We start from the raw sequence: 18042 nt of genomic DNA, 5'->3' as shown, positions 1-18042 counted from the left end.
GGGGGGGAGGGGGGGGGGGGGAGCGGTGGGAGGGAGGAGGAGGAGGAGGGAAGGGGGGGGGGGGCACGGCGGGTGCGCGCGGCTGACTGACACCCGAGGGGGCGTCTCCCTCCACCGCCCCCCGGCGCTCCCCATTGGCGCGGGCGGGCGTGACGCGCGGCGCGGCGGCTGCCTATTAAGGGAGGGAGGCGGAGGCAGGGCCCGGGCAGAAGCCGCGCCGCATCCCGCCGCCGCTGCGTGAGGGGGAAGAAGCGCCCGGAGGCAGCGCCGCTCCGCCGCGGAGGAGCCCGGGGGCCGACTCTCCCCCCCCACCCCATCCTCTCCACCAAAACCCCCCTTCCCCAGGTCCAGCAACGCCCCCGAGGCGCGGGGCGGGAGGAGCAGCGCCGTGTGGCGGCGGAGAGGAGGAGGAAGGAGGAGGAAAGTTGGTGCGAACGGCGGCGGCGGCGGGACTGCAGAGGAGCCGCCGCCTTGCCTCAGCTCGGCCCGGCCCGGCCGCCGCGGATGTGCCCCCGGCGGGCGGGGGAGAAGAAGAAGGAGGAGGAGGAGGAGGGAAGGGAGCCCTTGCGGAGAGGGCGACCGGCTGCGCTTCACCCCGACCGGGCACCCCCGGGAGGATTTGTGGATTGACTCTCTCTCCTGACCCACACCACCCCCGGCTGGATTTTGTGGGGTTCCGGTGTTGCTGGATTTTCTTTTTGGCTTTTTTTTGGGTTTAATTATTATCATTTTTTTTTCTCCTCTTTCCTCGGGGGAAGGAACTGCTTCGCCAGCCCCCCTCGGGTGGCCGTGTCCCCCCCCCACCACCACTGCAGTCGTGGCAGTGCCGTGGAGGCTGGGACACCCCCCCAGCACACACTTGGAGCCAAGGTGAGCGCTGGCACTGATCCGACACAGCATCATCCATCCCCTTTTCCCCTCCCGGAGGCTTGTAACCACACACAAAAAAAAAAATTAAAAAAAAATCATCTAGAGAAGCATACAAAATATCCAGATAGTGGGACTGGCGTTTTGGGATCTGTTAGTTTTCCTGCTCATGCCACTGCCCCCTGGTTGCCTCAATGGCAGGATCATGAAGTGTTTGACTTTCTTTCTTCTGCTTCCAGAGACCTTAAAGAAGTCCAAAAAGAGCGTGAGGTCAAACGGCAAGGTGCCAGGATGCTATGAGATAGTGCCCCTCTCGTCCCTCAAGAAGAAGATGGCTGCAGAACTTTACCCTGCCACCACCAACAACACCAACATCGCCAACAGCAACAACGCCGCCGCCGCCGCCACCACCGCTGCTGCCAACAGCAAGAAGAACGCCCTGCAGCTGCAGCAGAGCGCCCAACCGCCCCCGCCGCCCCCGCTCCACAACCTCAACAACAACAACTTGGAGAGCTCCAACTGGCAGTCCTTCCACCCCACGCTCCGGGAGAGGTAAGGGCCCGGGACCCCACCGGACCCTTCCCCATCCCCACACCCTGGGGACGGGGGATGGACACCCTCCCCCCCCCACGGTGGGGTTGGGGAGATGCCCCGGGACCCCGTCGCTAACGGGACCTCTCTCCTCCTTCCCCTCGCTTGCAGGAACGCGCTGATGTTCAATAACGAACTCATGGCTGACGTTCACTTCATCGTGGGCCCGCCGGGGGCATCCAAGAAAGTTCCTGCCCATAAGGTTTGTGCCCCTAATTTTTTGGCTCTTTCATACCGCTCTGCATCTCGCCTTCTCCCCCTGCCTTACAACTAAGTTCTTTTAATTTTATATTTTTTTTTCCTCCTAATTATGGCTCTCACCAAATCCCAAAACATAATTCATGTATTCTGCAATTAAAGGGGACAGTCCGAGGCAGTCTTCTGCCTCCACTGCAGCTTTTAACTTTCCCTAACCCTTTTTTCCTTATCGAAAGCCAAGCACGCTCAGCCATTAGTACATATTACTGAGGCTTCTCTCTCTTTTTATTTTCCAGTATGTTTTGGCAGTTGGTAGCTCTGTCTTCTATGCTATGTTTTATGGCGATCTCGCAGAGGTCAAATCCGAAATCCATATACCAGATGTGGAACCTGCAGCCTTTCTAATCCTATTAAAGTAAGTGGCCACTACAAGTCTACACTAATGACGTGGACAGAATCAAAGTAGCTTATAAAATATACATCTCCTAATTGGCATTGTGCAATATGCACTTACTGCTCTTTACTTGATGTGTTGACAAATACTGAATGTCAGATTCGCTGCCAGCAAAGATGACTATAGATCAATCTTTCCGGGCTTATATTTTCGTTTTTTTCCCTAAGAAACTATTCTTTTCCCCCCTCCCATCCCATCTAGATACATGTATAGTGACGAAATAGACCTGGAAGCTGACACGGTTCTGGCTACGCTGTACGCTGCCAAGAAGTACATCGTGCCGGCCCTCGCGAAGGCTTGCGTCAATTTTCTGGAAACCAGTTTAGAAGCAAAGAACGCCTGTGTCCTGCTGTCTCAGAGCAGGCTCTTCGAGGAGCCGGAGCTGACACAGCGCTGCTGGGAAGTGATTGATGCTCAAGCAGAAATGGCACTGAAGTCGGAGGGCTTCTGCGAGATAGATCAACAGACCCTAGAGATCATCGTGACCCGGGAGGCTCTCAACACCAAGGAAGTGGTGGTTTTTGAGGCTGTTCTCAACTGGGCAGAGGCCGAATGCAAAAGGCAAGGGCTGCCGGTGACGCCACGCAACAAGAGGAATGTATTAGGCAAAGCTTTGTACTTGGTGCGGATTCCGACCATGACTTTGGAAGAGTTTGCCAACGGAGCTGCCCAGTCCGACATCCTCACCCTGGAGGAAACTCACAACATCTTTCTATGGTACACGGCCGCCAACAAACCCAAACTCGAGTTTCCGCTGACAAAAAGGAAAGGACTCGTACCTCAGCGGTGCCACCGGTTCCAGTCGTCTGCCTACCGCAGCAACCAGTGGAGGTACCGGGGGCGGTGTGACAGTATTCAGTTTGCCGTGGACAAACGGATATTTATAGCAGGACTGGGGTTGTACGGGTCCAGCTGCGGCAAAGCTGAGTACAGCGTCAAAATCGAACTGAAGCGCTTGGGAGTCGTCCTTGCTCAAAACCTGACAAAGTTTACCTCCGACGGCTCCAGCAACACTTTCTCGGTGTGGTTTGAGCACCCTGTGCAGGTTGAGCAAGACACGTTTTACAATGTAAGTGCCATCCTCGACGGTAACGAACTCAGTTACTTTGGGCAAGAGGGGATGACCGAGGTGCAGTGCGGGAAAGTGACCTTCCAGTTCCAGTGCTCCTCGGACAGTACTAATGGCACCGGGGTACAAGGAGGACAAATACCTGAGCTCATTTTCTATGCATGATGCATTTTTCACCTTGATTGTATTCCAATACTGCAACCAATGCACATTAAGGGATTTTTTTTTTTCAGTTTTACTACAAACTCTGCAGCAGTATGGAATGTTACGCTACTTACCTATCTGCTACATCAGGCTATACAAATAAGTGAAGGAATGCTCTTGAATTTAATCTTATTTTATTTATTCATAAGCTATTTGACTTAATTATTAAGACTGCAATGAGCAGGAAAATGTTAAATTTCGCACGTACTGTGCATTTATTTTGTATATAGATAACTAACTTCCAGACTGCAGCTGACTTAAACAGAATGTTCTAAACTAGAGCAGTTTATGAATCTGTGAAATATAAAATGTTTTTACTTGCCCTAAGTCCCGTGTACTTGATCATTGCTGATCTTAACGGCTTGTTGTCTTTTTAATTCACCCACAGTACAGTTAGCAGGGGCAATCCTTCTGTAGTCTGTCCCCTTGTGTGCAGCTGCACAGGCCATCAGCTCTCACTGCAGCTACGCAGGTTCCTTTGCCTGGTAACTTAGACTGTCCCTCACCAGCCTTTTATTTTCCTTCACTAAAAAGGGAGCTGATACCTGCAGAAGGTCAGGGGTTTGGGGTTTTTTTGGTGTGTTTTCTCTAAGCTAAGATACACAAACCACGACAGCGCAATCAGAGTCAATCAAAATCATTCAGTGGTTCTGTCTGAAAGCTGCTCAATGCCCATTATCGCGCCCTTCGTCTGCTTTAATCTGGCAAACGGCGACACTGAGGCTTGGACCTGTCAAATTGCACCCCCCCTTGAAGAGCCAGAGTCAAGGCAGAGAGATGAAACTTAATGCGGTGACAGGCTTTATCACAGGTTTAGCCCAGAGCTGTCGTACTGGCAACCACTACCGAAATATACCTCCCGTTTAGGAGCAGACCTCAGAGAAATACTTGCAATACAGTCTTTAAGTTCACTCAAAGTAACTAATTAGAAATAAGCCACCTTGAAACAAAAGCCACTGGATCTTTCCTCTCCCCTCTTTTTTTCAAAAAATCCCATCCACCATCAGCAGTCTGTTTATAGATAGTACCCTTAACTTTTCTCAAAAATTGATAAAAGCAGGGTTTTTTCTCATCTGACAATCATTACAGATAAGTCAATTAGAAATACTTGCTGTTTTTTTATAAATCTCTCTTCTCATAATGACTTCGGGAAGAATACTCAAACAGCAATCAAAACCAGTATTTTTCTCCCCATGTATAACAAGTACCTCCACATTTAATTTAGCAGGGTTTTCTGTTTGTCTTTTCCGGAGCTGCATTAATTTTCACCTTGAAACTAAGCCGCAATATTATTATTATATTTTTTTGTTTGTTTTTTAAAGAGAGAACAGACAGGATTTGTAATAATTAAGAAAGCAACTGAATTATTGCAGACAACTTTTTACCAGACATGAAGCCTATGCTAACGAAGCTGATAGCTATGCACATACTACCTGGATGCTGCTATGAGGATGCTCAATGTGTGAGCTGCTGGTACTGCTGCTGCCAAGGCGGGCAGTTACGTGCCCAGCCAAGTGCATCTGAAGGGGGGTGGGAGGGGGGTGTTGTTCTTGAACATGAAGGCATCTGATTCTCTCAGTACAGATTAAGGAGAGTGGGAGTGAGAGTGGGTAAAGATACAGGAAGAAAATTCCTGTGCAGAGGTGGGTAACAGTCACAAGACCTCTCTATAAACGCCACTCTTTTCACTCAAATTGGCATGAATTCCCAGGGTTTAAAAGCTACAACCTAGACAATAGCTTGCTTTTTTTTTTCTCTCCTTAAGCCTTTTGACAGGTTAAAACCCACCTTCCTATCACTGGGTTACGATTTCAGCGATGACTTACTAATTAAAAAGTTATTCATATGCTTGGAAAAAAAGCTGCTCCTCATTTTCCATCAAGCCACTTGTATTTCAAGCACTGAACACCTCAGCGAGGGGCGATGGACAGATAGTAAATTTGGCAAATGCTTATCAATTGTGGCATCTCTGTGGAACTGAAGCGTGACGGGCCTGTGCAAGCTTGTAGATGCACACAAATTTATTCTACATCAGCCCCATTGTCTTAGGATAGCCTAAACTGCTCTCAGAAAAAGCAACAAAATTATTTGTAAAAGAAAACAGCATCTAAACTCTTACATAAAGGAAAACAGGCCCTCATAGTCAGCAATGTTCTTCTGCCTGGACTGACTCCAGCTTCATTTTTAAGTTACTATTTGGATTTCACACACAGTATTATGTATATACACACACATACATAGATATTCTTGTTAAGGAACCATGCAGAAAATACACCCAAATACTCAAAAAGCAACTCAAAAAAAAGAAAATACCTATGGCTGGAGCATTTATGCAGAGTTCTCTGGCCAACAGAAGAAAAGTTTTTCCCAGCACGTAGACATTCACCTATTAAAAGAAAAAAAAAAGAGCATCATTTAAATCTTAAACCACAAATGTTTTTAATAGAACATTTATATGGAAAGGAATAAAACCCAGCAACTTTAGAAATCTTAAACAACCTGCTTTAAAACAAATTCAATTGAAGTAATATAAGTAATATTCATAGGTATAGAATAATGCTTTGTCAAAAGCTGCACAAATTAACATTGTAAATCAAAGCATAAGTTTATATTGAAAAAATTTAAAAAATTGTTCATCATACTCTTCAGTGGGCTCGGTGTTGCTCTCTAGTACTTGGACAATTTTCCAGTTGTCGCCTAACCCCTTAAAGCATTAAGTAGACTATAATATAATATCAGCATATATCCAGTGTCATTTATCTTGTAACGTACCAAAGCCTGAGCACATACTCACAAGTCAGTGCAAATTTCAGCACTGCACCATCATGTGAAGTGGGATAATTAAGCATTGCACAAGCACACACCAAACTTTTCCACCAAAGCAAGGAGTGGTGCTGTATGACCCGAGGGGGTTATTTGTCATTTCTTAATGTTTGGACATTGCCCCATATCACCCTACATTTAAAAAAAAAAAATTAAAAAAATTAAATAAATTCAGAAAAACCCTAATCCACACCAAACCTGCTAAGCAGCCAGGGACAGAGCCCTGCTCCCCTCCCTCACTCCACTCAGGAGGATGTAAACTGAGGGGAGGAGTTACTTTTCACAGACTGATTTGCAATTTATAGCACAGGCAACTACATTTGTATTTCAGAAGTCTGAGGAAGTTTTCTTTCACTATCTTAAGATGTGGTCAGCAAGAAAGGCAGGATATACTTCAGCTCCCAATCAGCCCAAAACGTTCCCATGAAGCTCCATGAACACCTTGCTCCCCCAAGGCACATATAAAGGTCAAAGTCAATATAAAAAAACAAAAAACCTTCATCCTCCTACACTGCAAACAAATAGATTTTTATTTTATTTATTTTTAGGATACTATATACTGTATTGCTTTCATGTAACAGACCTGGCCCTTTCTTTCCTATGCCAGGAGAGGGAAAGTGTTTACTAAGCAGGCAATTACACAGCCGAGTTGTTCATTATGGTACAAATCTATGGAAATAAAAAGTCCTGTTACTAAGTATATTCTCTTTGAGTTTCAGAAAAGAGCTTTAAGCAACATGAGTTTAAAAGCAAGCTTTCCTTCCAAGTGTACAGATGCTTCTACCAAGCTAGCAAAAAAAAAAAGAAATCAATATTTTTCTTTTCATGTAATAAAAAATACTGACAAATTTTCACCTAGCACTTCAAAATTTTCCTTTATGGGAAGACGTTCTTAATGTGAATTCTCAAATTTAAAAATTTTTAAAAATGAGAACTTCAAATAAATCCTCAGAATGATTATGTATCCTGAAAATGACTGCCCAATCAAGCGTACATGATATGATATTAATTCATTTCATATTTAGTGGAAAGGATTGAATATGTTCCATTCTTTGTCTGACCAATGGTTGGACTGGTCTAGAAGATACAAAAGTGTAGTCTTAAAATTCACCATCCTTTTTTTTTTCCCCCTCCCTAAAATAGCAGGCAACATAGAAATACTATTCTATGGGAAGTGAACAAAATCTATCGATTTGAAGTAGTATATTTTTTAGGAAATAAGCAACCAAATTTTATCCAGACAAACAAACCCCTACCGAGTCTGGCAATTCATACAGGAGGTTTGAGAGCGTGTGACTTTCCATGAGCCACAGAGACGGAACAGACATTACTACAGCAAAATATCTGCAGTGTTTCAATTGGCTTTAGATGCTCGATTCACTGCAAGTTTGGAATGGCTTGTTTTGACCTTTTGTCTAAGAAACAGTAACATAAAGAGTGGGGTTTTGGCTGCAGTTTCAGCCTTCTAAGTTGGCTGACCAAGTTACTATAAATCTTAAACCTCATCACTTAGATCTTGTTCTGCAAGGACAATTTCACTGCCCAAATCAGTAAAGTTACGTCATTGGAGCCAAGTACATATGATGTTTCCATCAGAGGCTTCACAAACTCATCTAGTTCTTTCATTTTAGTCTAGAAAAAAAACACAACCAACCACGCACCACCTCAAATTCAGATAATTATTTCTCCCTCTGGCTTTTTCTGTCACAACATCCAAATAACTTGACGTGTGTCCCCACCAAACCATGTCACGCTCTAAGAAACTCCTCCCAAGCAAACTTCCCATAACTGCAATCATCAAAGAACAAATAAATATGAAGAGGTATAAAGAAGCAGGGCTTTTAAGTGAAGTTCCAACAATCAAAGCGGGTGCCAATTTAAATCTAAAGCAAAGACAAACTGCATAATAACTGCATTGCTCGATGACTCTCTTCCTCATCCAAACTAAAAGTCTCCAGATCCATGGTCTATTTGAGCAGTAACGTACTTAAATCTAACCTGCTTTTCCACATCATCAGTGTTTTATGACGAACTTCAAGGTGTAGGCAGTGTGTATTTACACAAAATAATAAATTCAAATAGAAATGGTACATCAGGGGATTTTGTTTTTCTTTTGATCACAAGTGCATTTCTTTTTAGTTTCTGGTAACTACCAATTTAGAAAGAAACCATAATATACTGCGGATTACATGCTATATATGGTTTTCCTCATCAAGCTCACATGTTTTTAATGCTAGACTAAAGTCACAAAAAGACTCAGGAATATATAATTGCTTCCAGTTTTCCTGGAAAATCAGTAGGAAAAGAGACTTCAGGCCCTCTCAAGCAATATGCTTCTCTTCTTTAAAAGTTATCAGGTATTCACAAGTTCTGGGGCATTTCTCATAAATAGGAAATTAAAGATGGCACAAAGCTCACCCAGAAATCTGTAATGGCACTGAACTGCTAAAATATGATATTTAAGAACTTCTGGTTTTAGTGGAAGAAAGCCCTTTCACTAAAATTTTATGCCACTGTCACTAATTTCAAGTATTACTCACACACATATATCAGATCTCATCTGTCAGAGGATGTATCATAGGCATATAGAGTCTTTCTTTACTCTCGCCATTTGTATGGGTTTTTTGCACTCCATTAAGCTTAGAAAATTAAGAGAATTAATTTAGAGGCCTACTTTAATTTCTAGTTCTTTCTTCATTAAGAACTTCTTATAAAAATTCATATACTCCAATCTCTCAAAAGCTTAATGCTCCAAATTTAGAACCATATGACATTTGCATTCATAAAACCTAATTTTATACGAGTCCTTAGAACAGTGAATAAACAAAAATGCCCTTCTAAAAGGGTGTCTCTGGCTTAGACTTGAACTGGTGCAGCTTTAAAGCTTACCACATCAACTTCAGCCTCTTTACCCCCTTCTTAATTTTAAAGGATCATAGCAAAACACAGGATTTCCCCAAACTCTCCCCAGTCAAACTTGTCAAAGTGTTAACAATCGTTTTATGTACTTTCATAAGGCTTGTGGCTCTTTGCTTGTGTATTTTCATCAGATATTAAAGTTTCCTAAACTTCGTGCGATCACTAGATTTGAGCACCCACACCTAATACAACAGAGAGCGGTGTCAACTTCTGTCCGAGGAGATATTTTAAAATATCTGCATACCCTGATAGTTTTTACCATATTATTTTACATTCAGTTCATATTTAGCAGAGTAAGTTTACAAACACATGGACCTGCCACTGAGTTGGTTTTTCTTTTTCCGGAAAAGAACCCCTAGATTCTTCACCTTCCAGACAAAACGTTTGTGCTCACCAAAGGCACAGCAAAAAATACATGGTTTTACCCTTAAATTTTTACAGAAGAACTTAAGTTTCTCTAAGACATTACCCTTTACTAATAGTTTATTTCTACTCTTGTAATAGAATGCTTTATCTTAGCTAAAAGGGGCATTTGGAGAAGGAATGGCTTCCAATTAGTCACATTTTTACAGAAAGATCCTTCTACTCATTATACTCTTTGCCCTTCATGATGTTTTTTGGAGGCAGTCTTTTCATTTCACATCTATCAGTCATCAGATGCTGAATTCAAAGGGACACTTCCACAGGGACTCTTACCCTTTCATAATTTCCTCTCGCTTTCACATCACGCCTGATGTGTTCACAAAACCCAATACATTTCCACTAAAATAACAACAAATACCTCGTTCCCAGTAACACCGGAATTCAGTTGTTCGTCAGCCTAACACCTTCCAGAATTTTAAATTCTCTTTGGGAAACAGGGAGTCTCCCATTCATAAAGTTACCAGGTCACACGGTAGCAAAAAAAAAAAATAAAAAAATAATCAAGCTGTAATCACTGAATGAAAGTTTTTGCTTCACCCAAAATTCCATAAACCTATAAATCATTACCCTTTCACTACTAGCAACCTCCAAAAAAGGCTTTTCAAGACCATGGTGTGGCATTCTGGAAAAATATCACAAACGGTGAGGGTGGTTAAGGTATTCTGTCTTTTAGACAAGACAAAGACCGGGCAGTTGGAAGGCGCTGAGAATTCACACTGTGAAACATCCATGGCTGCTTGCCTAAATAATTAAGCAAGCATGAAAAGCAAATGAGTTTTTAAGGAGAGTGTCTGTTGCTGGGGAAAGAGGCACCTGTGGTTATTTGATTCATTATTAACATTTCTAGTATAGTAACGCCTGAAGGTCCCAACCAGGTTGTTTAAATTAACTCAATCAACACAGCAATTTGCATAGGGGCAATAAAGGCAAACGCAGTCAACATGTTAATAACTTTAAATGAACAAAGGGTATTAAAAACTGAAGCAAATGAGTAGAGTCTTTAAAAAAATACTCTATTTTACCCTTCTCCACACAATAAACTGAAATCACTTTTTTTTTTGGATCCATATTGCAACCAGACCATTACATTTAACCTCGAAAGACCATATGCAAAACTGCAACCACGTACCAAACCCAGCTCGTCAGGCTGCAGTTCAAAAAGAGACACACAAATCAAAATTAAGCAGCTTCCTCTCACGCTATGCTTTAAAGCGTTGCCTTCAGTCTGGGGACTCCAAAGGGAGAGCCTACTTTTGCTAATCAGATGTGTGGTAGTCCTAGCATTCTTCCTCCAACACCACAGCAGGACAATAAACTATTATCGTAACATCTATGCAAGAAAGTCAAAGAGTAAATTTGCAACAAGCGCAGAGGAATCAGGGAGGCCACTGTTGCTTTGAGAAAAAATAAATAAAAACAAGTGTCCAAAAAATAACCCGCGATAACAATCCTTCTGGACAAGAAAGTACTGGTATTCGACCAGACAAATTGAAGCTCAAGAAAAAGGGGGAGAGAGTTGTGTTTTGAAGTGGAAGAATCAGAAAAGGAGGATTAGATGAAGCTAGTACTAGCTACTGATTTTTCACTTCTTGTGCACCCTCTTCCCTTATCTACAAGTCCAGCATAGTTCAGGTTGGAATGGATCTCTGCAGGTTTCCAGCCCAACCTCCTGCTCAAAGCAGGGTCAGCTACCAGAACAGACTACGTTGCTCAGGGTCTTGAAAACTTTGATGGACAGAGACTTCAAAACTGCTCTGAGCAACTTGTTCCAACGCTTAGCTGTCCCCGTGGTGAAAAACCTTTTCTTGATATCAAGTCAAAACATCTCATTTTAATTAATTATGTCCGTTGCTGCTAATCCTCCTGCTGCGCGCTGCTACAAAGAGCCTGGCTCTAACATCTTTTCAGTAAGCATTAGCCTTATTTAACAGCAGGACACACCACAAGGCACACTAAAAAATTACATTCTACTATGCTGAAATTGGAGATCAAAGGACTGCCAACACTTCTTTCCAACGTCTTTTATGACCACAACGCAAAGACCGTGACACCGGAGAGTACAAGAGGCTAAAAAAAGAAACTGCCATTTCCAAGGATGAGAAAGGCAGCATTTCACCACGCTGAGATCAAAACTTCAGCCAACTAAGTTCTTCAGGTGCAAGGAGTGAAGTGCCCTGAAACAGACGAGCAAACCTAAAACACTCAAAAGTTGAACCAAAGGCTAGACAAGCTTCACAACTCTCCTAAACGAGCAAGGCCTGTCGCTTAGATTGGACTAACAAAATAAAAAAAGCAAACAAAAGGCCTGATTACAGACCTCTCTAAAGACTGTATTTGCAAGTAAAATGCAGTATCTGAAAATATAAGCGAGTACTTTCCCTGTCAGAGACTGATGACTGATCGTCCTTCCAACTCAATCAACGTGCAGCGTGGCTCTGCACAAGGAAGGAGCCTGATCTGTAGCAGTGGCCTGGACTTTTTCAGTCCATTTCAGATAATGCTTTCAACTCTAAACGTGCCAAGAGGCAGACCGAATCAGACAAGACAACACTTTCAACAGGAGGTTTCCAAGAACAGGACATATTTCACCTGAAGATAAAAAAAGGGAGAAAAAAAATATTAAAGAAATCGCGTTTCCAAAAAAAATTAATAAAAAAAAGGGATTGATTTTGGCTTTTTCCAAGATGACAGCAATTTTGAAGCTGTTACAGAATGTTGCAGTTTTCCAATGGAACGAGACAAATTTCCACATCTCAGTCATCAGCATAAGGAGAGAACTGATAGGCCTTCTTAAACAGACTGCCACTGACGGTGAAAATTAGTCTCCTCTATTGCTGAGTTTCAGCAGCATTAATACTATACTAAAAGCATATTACACTATAGGGGATAGATTTTTTTAATGGAGAACAGGGGATCAAATCCCAAAGCAACTCAATAAAGACAGGGAGAGAGGTTGTGCGAGAGGTACAAACCAGAGCCTAAGAGGCCATGCTTACAGGGTTGCTTATTTTTTTAAAAAGAAGCTAAACAGAACAACAAGAGAGAAAGAACAGAAATATGATAGGTCATTAAAACAAATACTGAGTTGCAGGTAACAGCAGATTAAAATCATCTTCATCTTACTCTTACTTTTAGCTACCACCTTCCTTATGTTGTGAGCTACAGAAGGTGCTGGCTCTCCCATCCCTTGCAAGTCACGGGCTGAAGGACACTGATGGGGAGGATGCCGTAAGTGGGATGGAAAATGGCACAGCAAATATCATCTCCAGCTACAAAATGGTACCAGGAAGTAGTGAATGATCTTTTTCCGGGGCTTTCATTTATCCTTTTCGCTGGTAGCTGGAGTTACGAGGCTTAATTTTTGTTTTACTTTTAGGTGAAACAATAAACAAAAGGTTAGTATACTTCCTCTCCCCACCCCATACGCTAAAATCTATTTCAGGGTGTTCTGTGATTCACTCAGTAGCCTCTATGAAGATGCTCCACAAGGATGCTTCCTTTGGTAGCTTTCTTCAAAAAATTCCTGCGGTCAGAGGATGAGCAGCCTGGCAGGTCACGTCACCTCCCGCAGCAACTGAGCTGCAGCAAGTAGAAAATTCTGAAGAAAAAAAAAATCTCACAATTTGCTATTCACATCTAAGCAAGAGTTGGTGAAGGTCAGCATATCAAAGGTGGTATTTTTTTTTTTTCTGATATAAAACGGACATCTTTCTTATTTTGCCAAGAAAAACAATCATCTGGAGCAGCATTACGTATTCTGTATGGATGAGTTTGAACAAGTGAAGTATTTTGGAAAGATAATATCACTGCTGCTACTCCTACCGCCAAGCGTTCTTTTCCTTTAGTGAAATTTTCATCCCAACTTCAGGATGGGAGAGCTGTCCTGGAAAGAACAACGCACTTCAAAGTCATAGTACAGTCTAATAAACTGCATTGCTTTTCTTTCAAACTAATTGCTTTGCCTTTTTTTTTTTAAGACACACAACCTGTGAGCAAAGGCTGATGTAAAGTGCAATGTGACTGAAATTTTCTGCCTGGGCCACGAATGTTTTGCCACCATTTCGAAAAGCTCTTTTATACGTTCTTAAACAGGACTTTCTGGCTAGCTACAGTTAACAATAACGTTTAAGATTCCCGTTTGCTCAGAGTCACCTTAAAGAAGCTATATGGTAGAGCACATCAAAAGCCTTCACACAATTAAATACATTAATACAGATCATGACACTGAAATTTTGCATATTTCCTCTTTCCAGGGTCAATTATTTCCCTGCTCCTAGTCTATTTCTGGCTCTTCCCATCTCTTTGGTTACCCCTCTTTAACCTTTTGGTCCTCATATGCCCCATTTTGACACTTTTTCTGGCTGGAACATACAGAGGGGAAAACACAGAGCATTCAATCTTTCTCGTCTCTTCCCACTGACAATACAGCTCCTTTTTCCTTTTACAGATACAATACCTCTTCTTGTTCGTCTGCACATTGTGTGACTATTCTTCAATTAATATGATCGTTCTATTTCCCAACAATCACCATGAAGAATCACTTGTGTTTAGAAGGAAATAAATCTCCCATTCTACACAGGCAGTATTTGGGTTTAAGTAATCAAAATAACTCAAGAAGTGTTTAGAAAAGAGGAAAAAAGCGTTATCAATTTTAAGAATTAAAGATTCATTTGATGATTGCAATTCCGGCAGATTGCTTCAAGCAATAAATAGTTTTCAGAGGAATGCCATTTACCAAGACAGCTGGGAGGACAAAAATAGATGCAACTAACCTACTCACATTGTATGTAAAACAGTTGTAACAGAGAATGAGGGTCAGACGGCATATGTCCGTAGAGCTTTCTGTTTCCACATAGAGAGCATGCACGTATTTCTTTCAAAATACTTTTTTATAAAACAGGTCTCTATAGCACATTCACCCATTTACACAATATTACCTACCAAAAAACCCCCGTTATTTCTGTCCTCAACAACTGTTGTTTTAATAATGCGTACCATCTGACCCTGTGCCATTGCAGTGACTCTGAATACTGATGAAAAGACCATACTAGCTTTTATGTTATTTGCAGCATTAAAAGCAAAAAAAAATATATTTGTTTGCTATTTAGTTTTACTGAACAATTACTCAGATTTACAAACCCAGTCATTTTCTAATTCAGAATCTTTACAGGCAAATTAAAACATCCCCAAACAACCCACACTAACAGTTCTTTACTTGCAATTAATCTTAAGCTTTAACAATTCAACAAAAGTTTCAAATGAAAAAAAAAAATTACAATACCTGAAGGAGGTCACTGAGGTCAAGTAACATGTCTGGGAAGAAGTCAAGGAATATATGTGCTTGTTGAATGTGACAGTGTTTCTTAATCTCATTAGCAACCCTCCCCCCCCCAAAAAGGAAGCCATAAACCAAGGTTTAACTATCAAAGAAACCAAACAAATATGGAGCAGGTACTTGGAAGCACCACTTCTGCTGACAGTCAGCATCCAGCTAACAGTTCAGCTCCCTCCCTCCCCCCAAAACCCCCCAATTTGTCAGCACCCACTGCATTTAACGTACAAGTCATCTATGTGGAGTGATGGTCTCAAAGAACATCTTGTGCAGCTTCAAATACTCACCATAACACTGCAGCCTACAAAAACCCCAATGATAACAACAAACAGTAATAGCAGCAAGAGGGAAAACTCTTCTTACACTTCATTTAAGAAACATATAGCATCATCAGTCTCCCGTGCCAGCTTAGGAGCCCAGGATCCCAGAAAAAAAAAACCAGATGAAAGAGCAAACTATGAAAACTGCCGTGAGTTTCCTTTGTCCTCTTCTATGAGAGCCTGTCAAAGAGCTGGGGAGAGAAAGCCAGTTTGGTTGCTCTCTTCTCTGACCGAGGAAATCAGCCGTCACCTTGGAGTTTTTACTCGCTCCATCACATCCTGTGTTGCTGCAAAAGTATAAGGTCACCGCCTACGACTCATTATGGGCACACTTGGAACTCGTAATGGCTAAAAACAAGCCAAAACTCTAGGTAGACCTTCTTTGGCAGGGGGGTTGGACTAGGTGATCTCCAAAGGTCCCTTCCAACCCCTACGATTCTGTGATTCTGTGCAAACCACTAGAAGTTTCCATTGCATTTTACTGAAAGTAAGCATAGTAATAAATATGCTGTCTTAACATTATCTAAAGAGAAGAAAGCCAAGCACTATTAAGCTTAAGGTGCAAAGGTTCTGGCTGTTATCAAAATAACAAACACATCCCCAATCTCCTATCAGCTCCCCAGGTGTGGCTTGGAGTCATAAAAGGGTTCCGGTTTTACCATTAAAAGGAGTGTCAAGGCAAAGTTTGAGAGACCAAGAGGGAAGGGGAAAAAGAGAGAGGGGGGGCTCAAGCAGAGAAAACACCTACGTGGGGCTGTGTGTGCATTTGTGTATGTAGCAACATATTAAGAAATCCAGTGTTTAAAAAATAATAATAATGGGACATCAGTATAGTTTGGTACAGGGTGGTAACACAAGTATTAACGTATGTTCTTCTTAAAGCATGCCAGAGTAAAATAGTGCACGTTTCTCCTAAATATTATCAGCCGCAGAAGGAGAATAATTAAGATAACGTAATCAGTTTATACATAAACATTTGCCTCGCTAAAATTTTTTTGTCCTTGAGCATTTGTATCCTTAGTTTGCATTTGAAATTGTCTGAATTTAGTACTCCAAATGTGGTACAAAATTAAATACGTTATGTTAATATTACTTGGTGAAAGTTAATTTTAGCACTCAAAACCCACAGCATAGCTGGATATTTAATTAGCTGAAAACTCACTACGTTTCTGGAAAAATCCAAAAATCCATTAGAGATAACGCAAGACATTAAAGTGATCTTAAATTTAAACTCAGTAAAGAAATTGCTAACAACCTGTAAAATATAGAATTTAAAAATTTACACAGAGCAATCCTGAATTCAGTGCAACTCTTTGGTCAAAGCAGCAAGAAAGGAGAAAACGGGAAGACTTTAACAAGGCAGTTGCCAAGGAACCATAATAACCGTCAGCTCATCAAACAGATCTAGAGAGAGATCACTACACCAATTTTAGGCTTGAGAAATATTCTAGGTCTGAAAACTTTCCCAGATAGTTTATTGACTCGAAGTGTCTGGTTCCTCTACGTCCACCCTGAGGTACCTTCACCACCGAGACAACTTAGAACTCGTACCTGAGAGATTTTGTCACAATTTAGGGAAAAAACAATTAAAAAAAACCCAAACATCAAGAACAAAGACCAAAACCAAGCAAACAAACCAAAAAAAAACACCAAAAGAAAAAAAGCTCACAGGTTATTGAGGCACCAAAGGGAGCAAGTGAGTGGTCCCAGAGTCTCTCTGCTGATCCTGGAGATGGAGGAGGAGTCGGGAAGAGCATCAGTGCCAGATGTGTAATCAGAGGTGGTGAGCCAGGGCATTTCAGTTAGTCATGAAATTGGTATTCTTCATCCTCCTCAAACTGCTAAAAACACTTTGATGGAAGACCTAAACTTAGTAACGCATTGCAAGCGCTCAGGCTTTATTACTCTAAGTAAAAAAAAACAACCAAAACACACACCACCACACCTTTTTGTCCAAACAAGGAGGAGCAGAGAGCATTGCTTGAATTTATAACGACACAAGCTATGTGGGAAATTCACTTGCAGGGTTCGGGCAAGTCCAAAGCAATTTCCAGCTACTCTATAGATGCTTTAACATACTTTTATGTTAAAATGCTTTGCTCCTTAGAGGAGTTAGTTCAAGTGTCCACTGAAATTGGAAGCAAAAGGTCACAGTAAAAATGTGGCATTTCTGGATTTCATTTAAGGTCGCCTCCAGCAATCTCTTTCTCTCTCTCCCCCCTCGACTAGACGTGTAGCTGCTACGGGGAAGCAAAAGCAAAGGGGAAATTTGAGTCACGCAGTAGCAACGGGCTGGCCTTTACTGTGAATATTGTGAGCACAATTATCAGCAGGAAGTAGTTGTAAAAACAGGCAGTTGTTTTCAAACTCCTTCTCGGAGTCGGAACAGTTCAGGAGAACATGTAACAACAGCTGAAACCAGCAGATAATACTCAATATGTATTCAAAAAATTATACAATCATAAGATAAATGTTTTCTTTGAAGCCGAAAGAAAACAATGATAATTTTACGTATGGAGACTGCCAGCACATGGAAAAGTTCTCAAAGGGATAGAAAGCTACTGATATTGTAGATATACACATACAAAAAAAGAACAGGACATAAACATAAGGAGACTTAGGTTATAAATGCACCCAATTTAAAAAAAAAAACTGAAAGGAAAAAAAGCGTTAACAGTTTCAACTGTTTCTCCTTTGCTGTTTATTCTTTAAGCTAATTTTCACCAAGGTATGCAACTGACTGCCCATCACTAGAAACTTTTAAATCTAAATGAGATAAGTCTTAAAGGCTTTACTTCAAAAGATTTAATTCAAGAGAATCCTTTGACCGACATGATGCAAG

General features: G+C 41.7%; 2 protein-coding genes across 3 annotated transcripts in view; one reads left to right on the top strand and one right to left on the bottom strand.

The window, feature by feature from the left end:
* The window catches only part of BRF1 (BRF1, RNA polymerase III transcription initiation factor 90 kDa subunit), a 139953-nt gene that overhangs the window by 98527 nt on the left and 23384 nt on the right, over positions 1 to 18042 (bottom strand). The window contains exons 2-3 of the mRNA XM_014951599.1: positions 14830 to 14861; positions 5697 to 5769 (exon numbers count right to left, since the gene is read on the bottom strand). Of these exons, the coding sequence (XP_014807085.1) occupies positions 5697 to 5769; positions 14830 to 14861 (105 nt within the window). The remainder of the gene's footprint in view (positions 1 to 5696; positions 5770 to 14829; positions 14862 to 18042) is intronic.
* Positions 202 to 3710, top strand: BTBD6 (BTB (POZ) domain containing 6). 2 transcript variants are annotated; one of them, XM_014951601.1, is made up of 5 exons: positions 202 to 870; positions 1107 to 1419; positions 1570 to 1660; positions 1953 to 2071; positions 2312 to 3710. In XM_014951601.1, the coding sequence occupies exons 2-5, from the start codon at positions 1199 to 1201 to the stop codon at positions 3342 to 3344; spliced, it is 1464 nt and encodes a 487-aa protein (XP_014807087.1). In that variant the 5' UTR covers positions 202 to 870; positions 1107 to 1198; the 3' UTR covers positions 3345 to 3710. The 2 variants fall into 2 exon arrangements, with proteins under 2 accessions (XP_014807087.1, XP_014807086.1); XM_014951600.1 differs by having other exon boundaries at positions 202 to 1419.

This window comes from Calidris pugnax, unplaced genomic scaffold (genome assembly GCF_001431845.1).
Source record: "Calidris pugnax isolate Ruff unplaced genomic scaffold, ASM143184v1 scaffold183, whole genome shotgun sequence".
NCBI lineage: Eukaryota > Metazoa > Chordata > Aves > Charadriiformes > Scolopacidae > Calidris > Calidris pugnax.
This window is presented reverse-complemented; position numbering and strand designations above follow the sequence as displayed.

Excerpts from the sequence above, each read along its gene's own strand:
- BTBD6 (XM_014951600.1), top strand. The coding sequence starts at position 1,037 with ATGCCACTGCCCCCTGGTTGCCTCAATGGCAGGATCATGAAGTGTTTG. Across the intron at positions 1,420-1,569 it reads CACCCCACGCTCCGGGAGAG|GAACGCGCTGATGTTCAATA; the intron begins GTAAGGGCCCGG and ends CCTCGCTTGCAG. Across the intron at positions 2,072-2,311 it reads GCCTTTCTAATCCTATTAAA|ATACATGTATAGTGACGAAA; the intron begins GTAAGTGGCCAC and ends CATCCCATCTAG.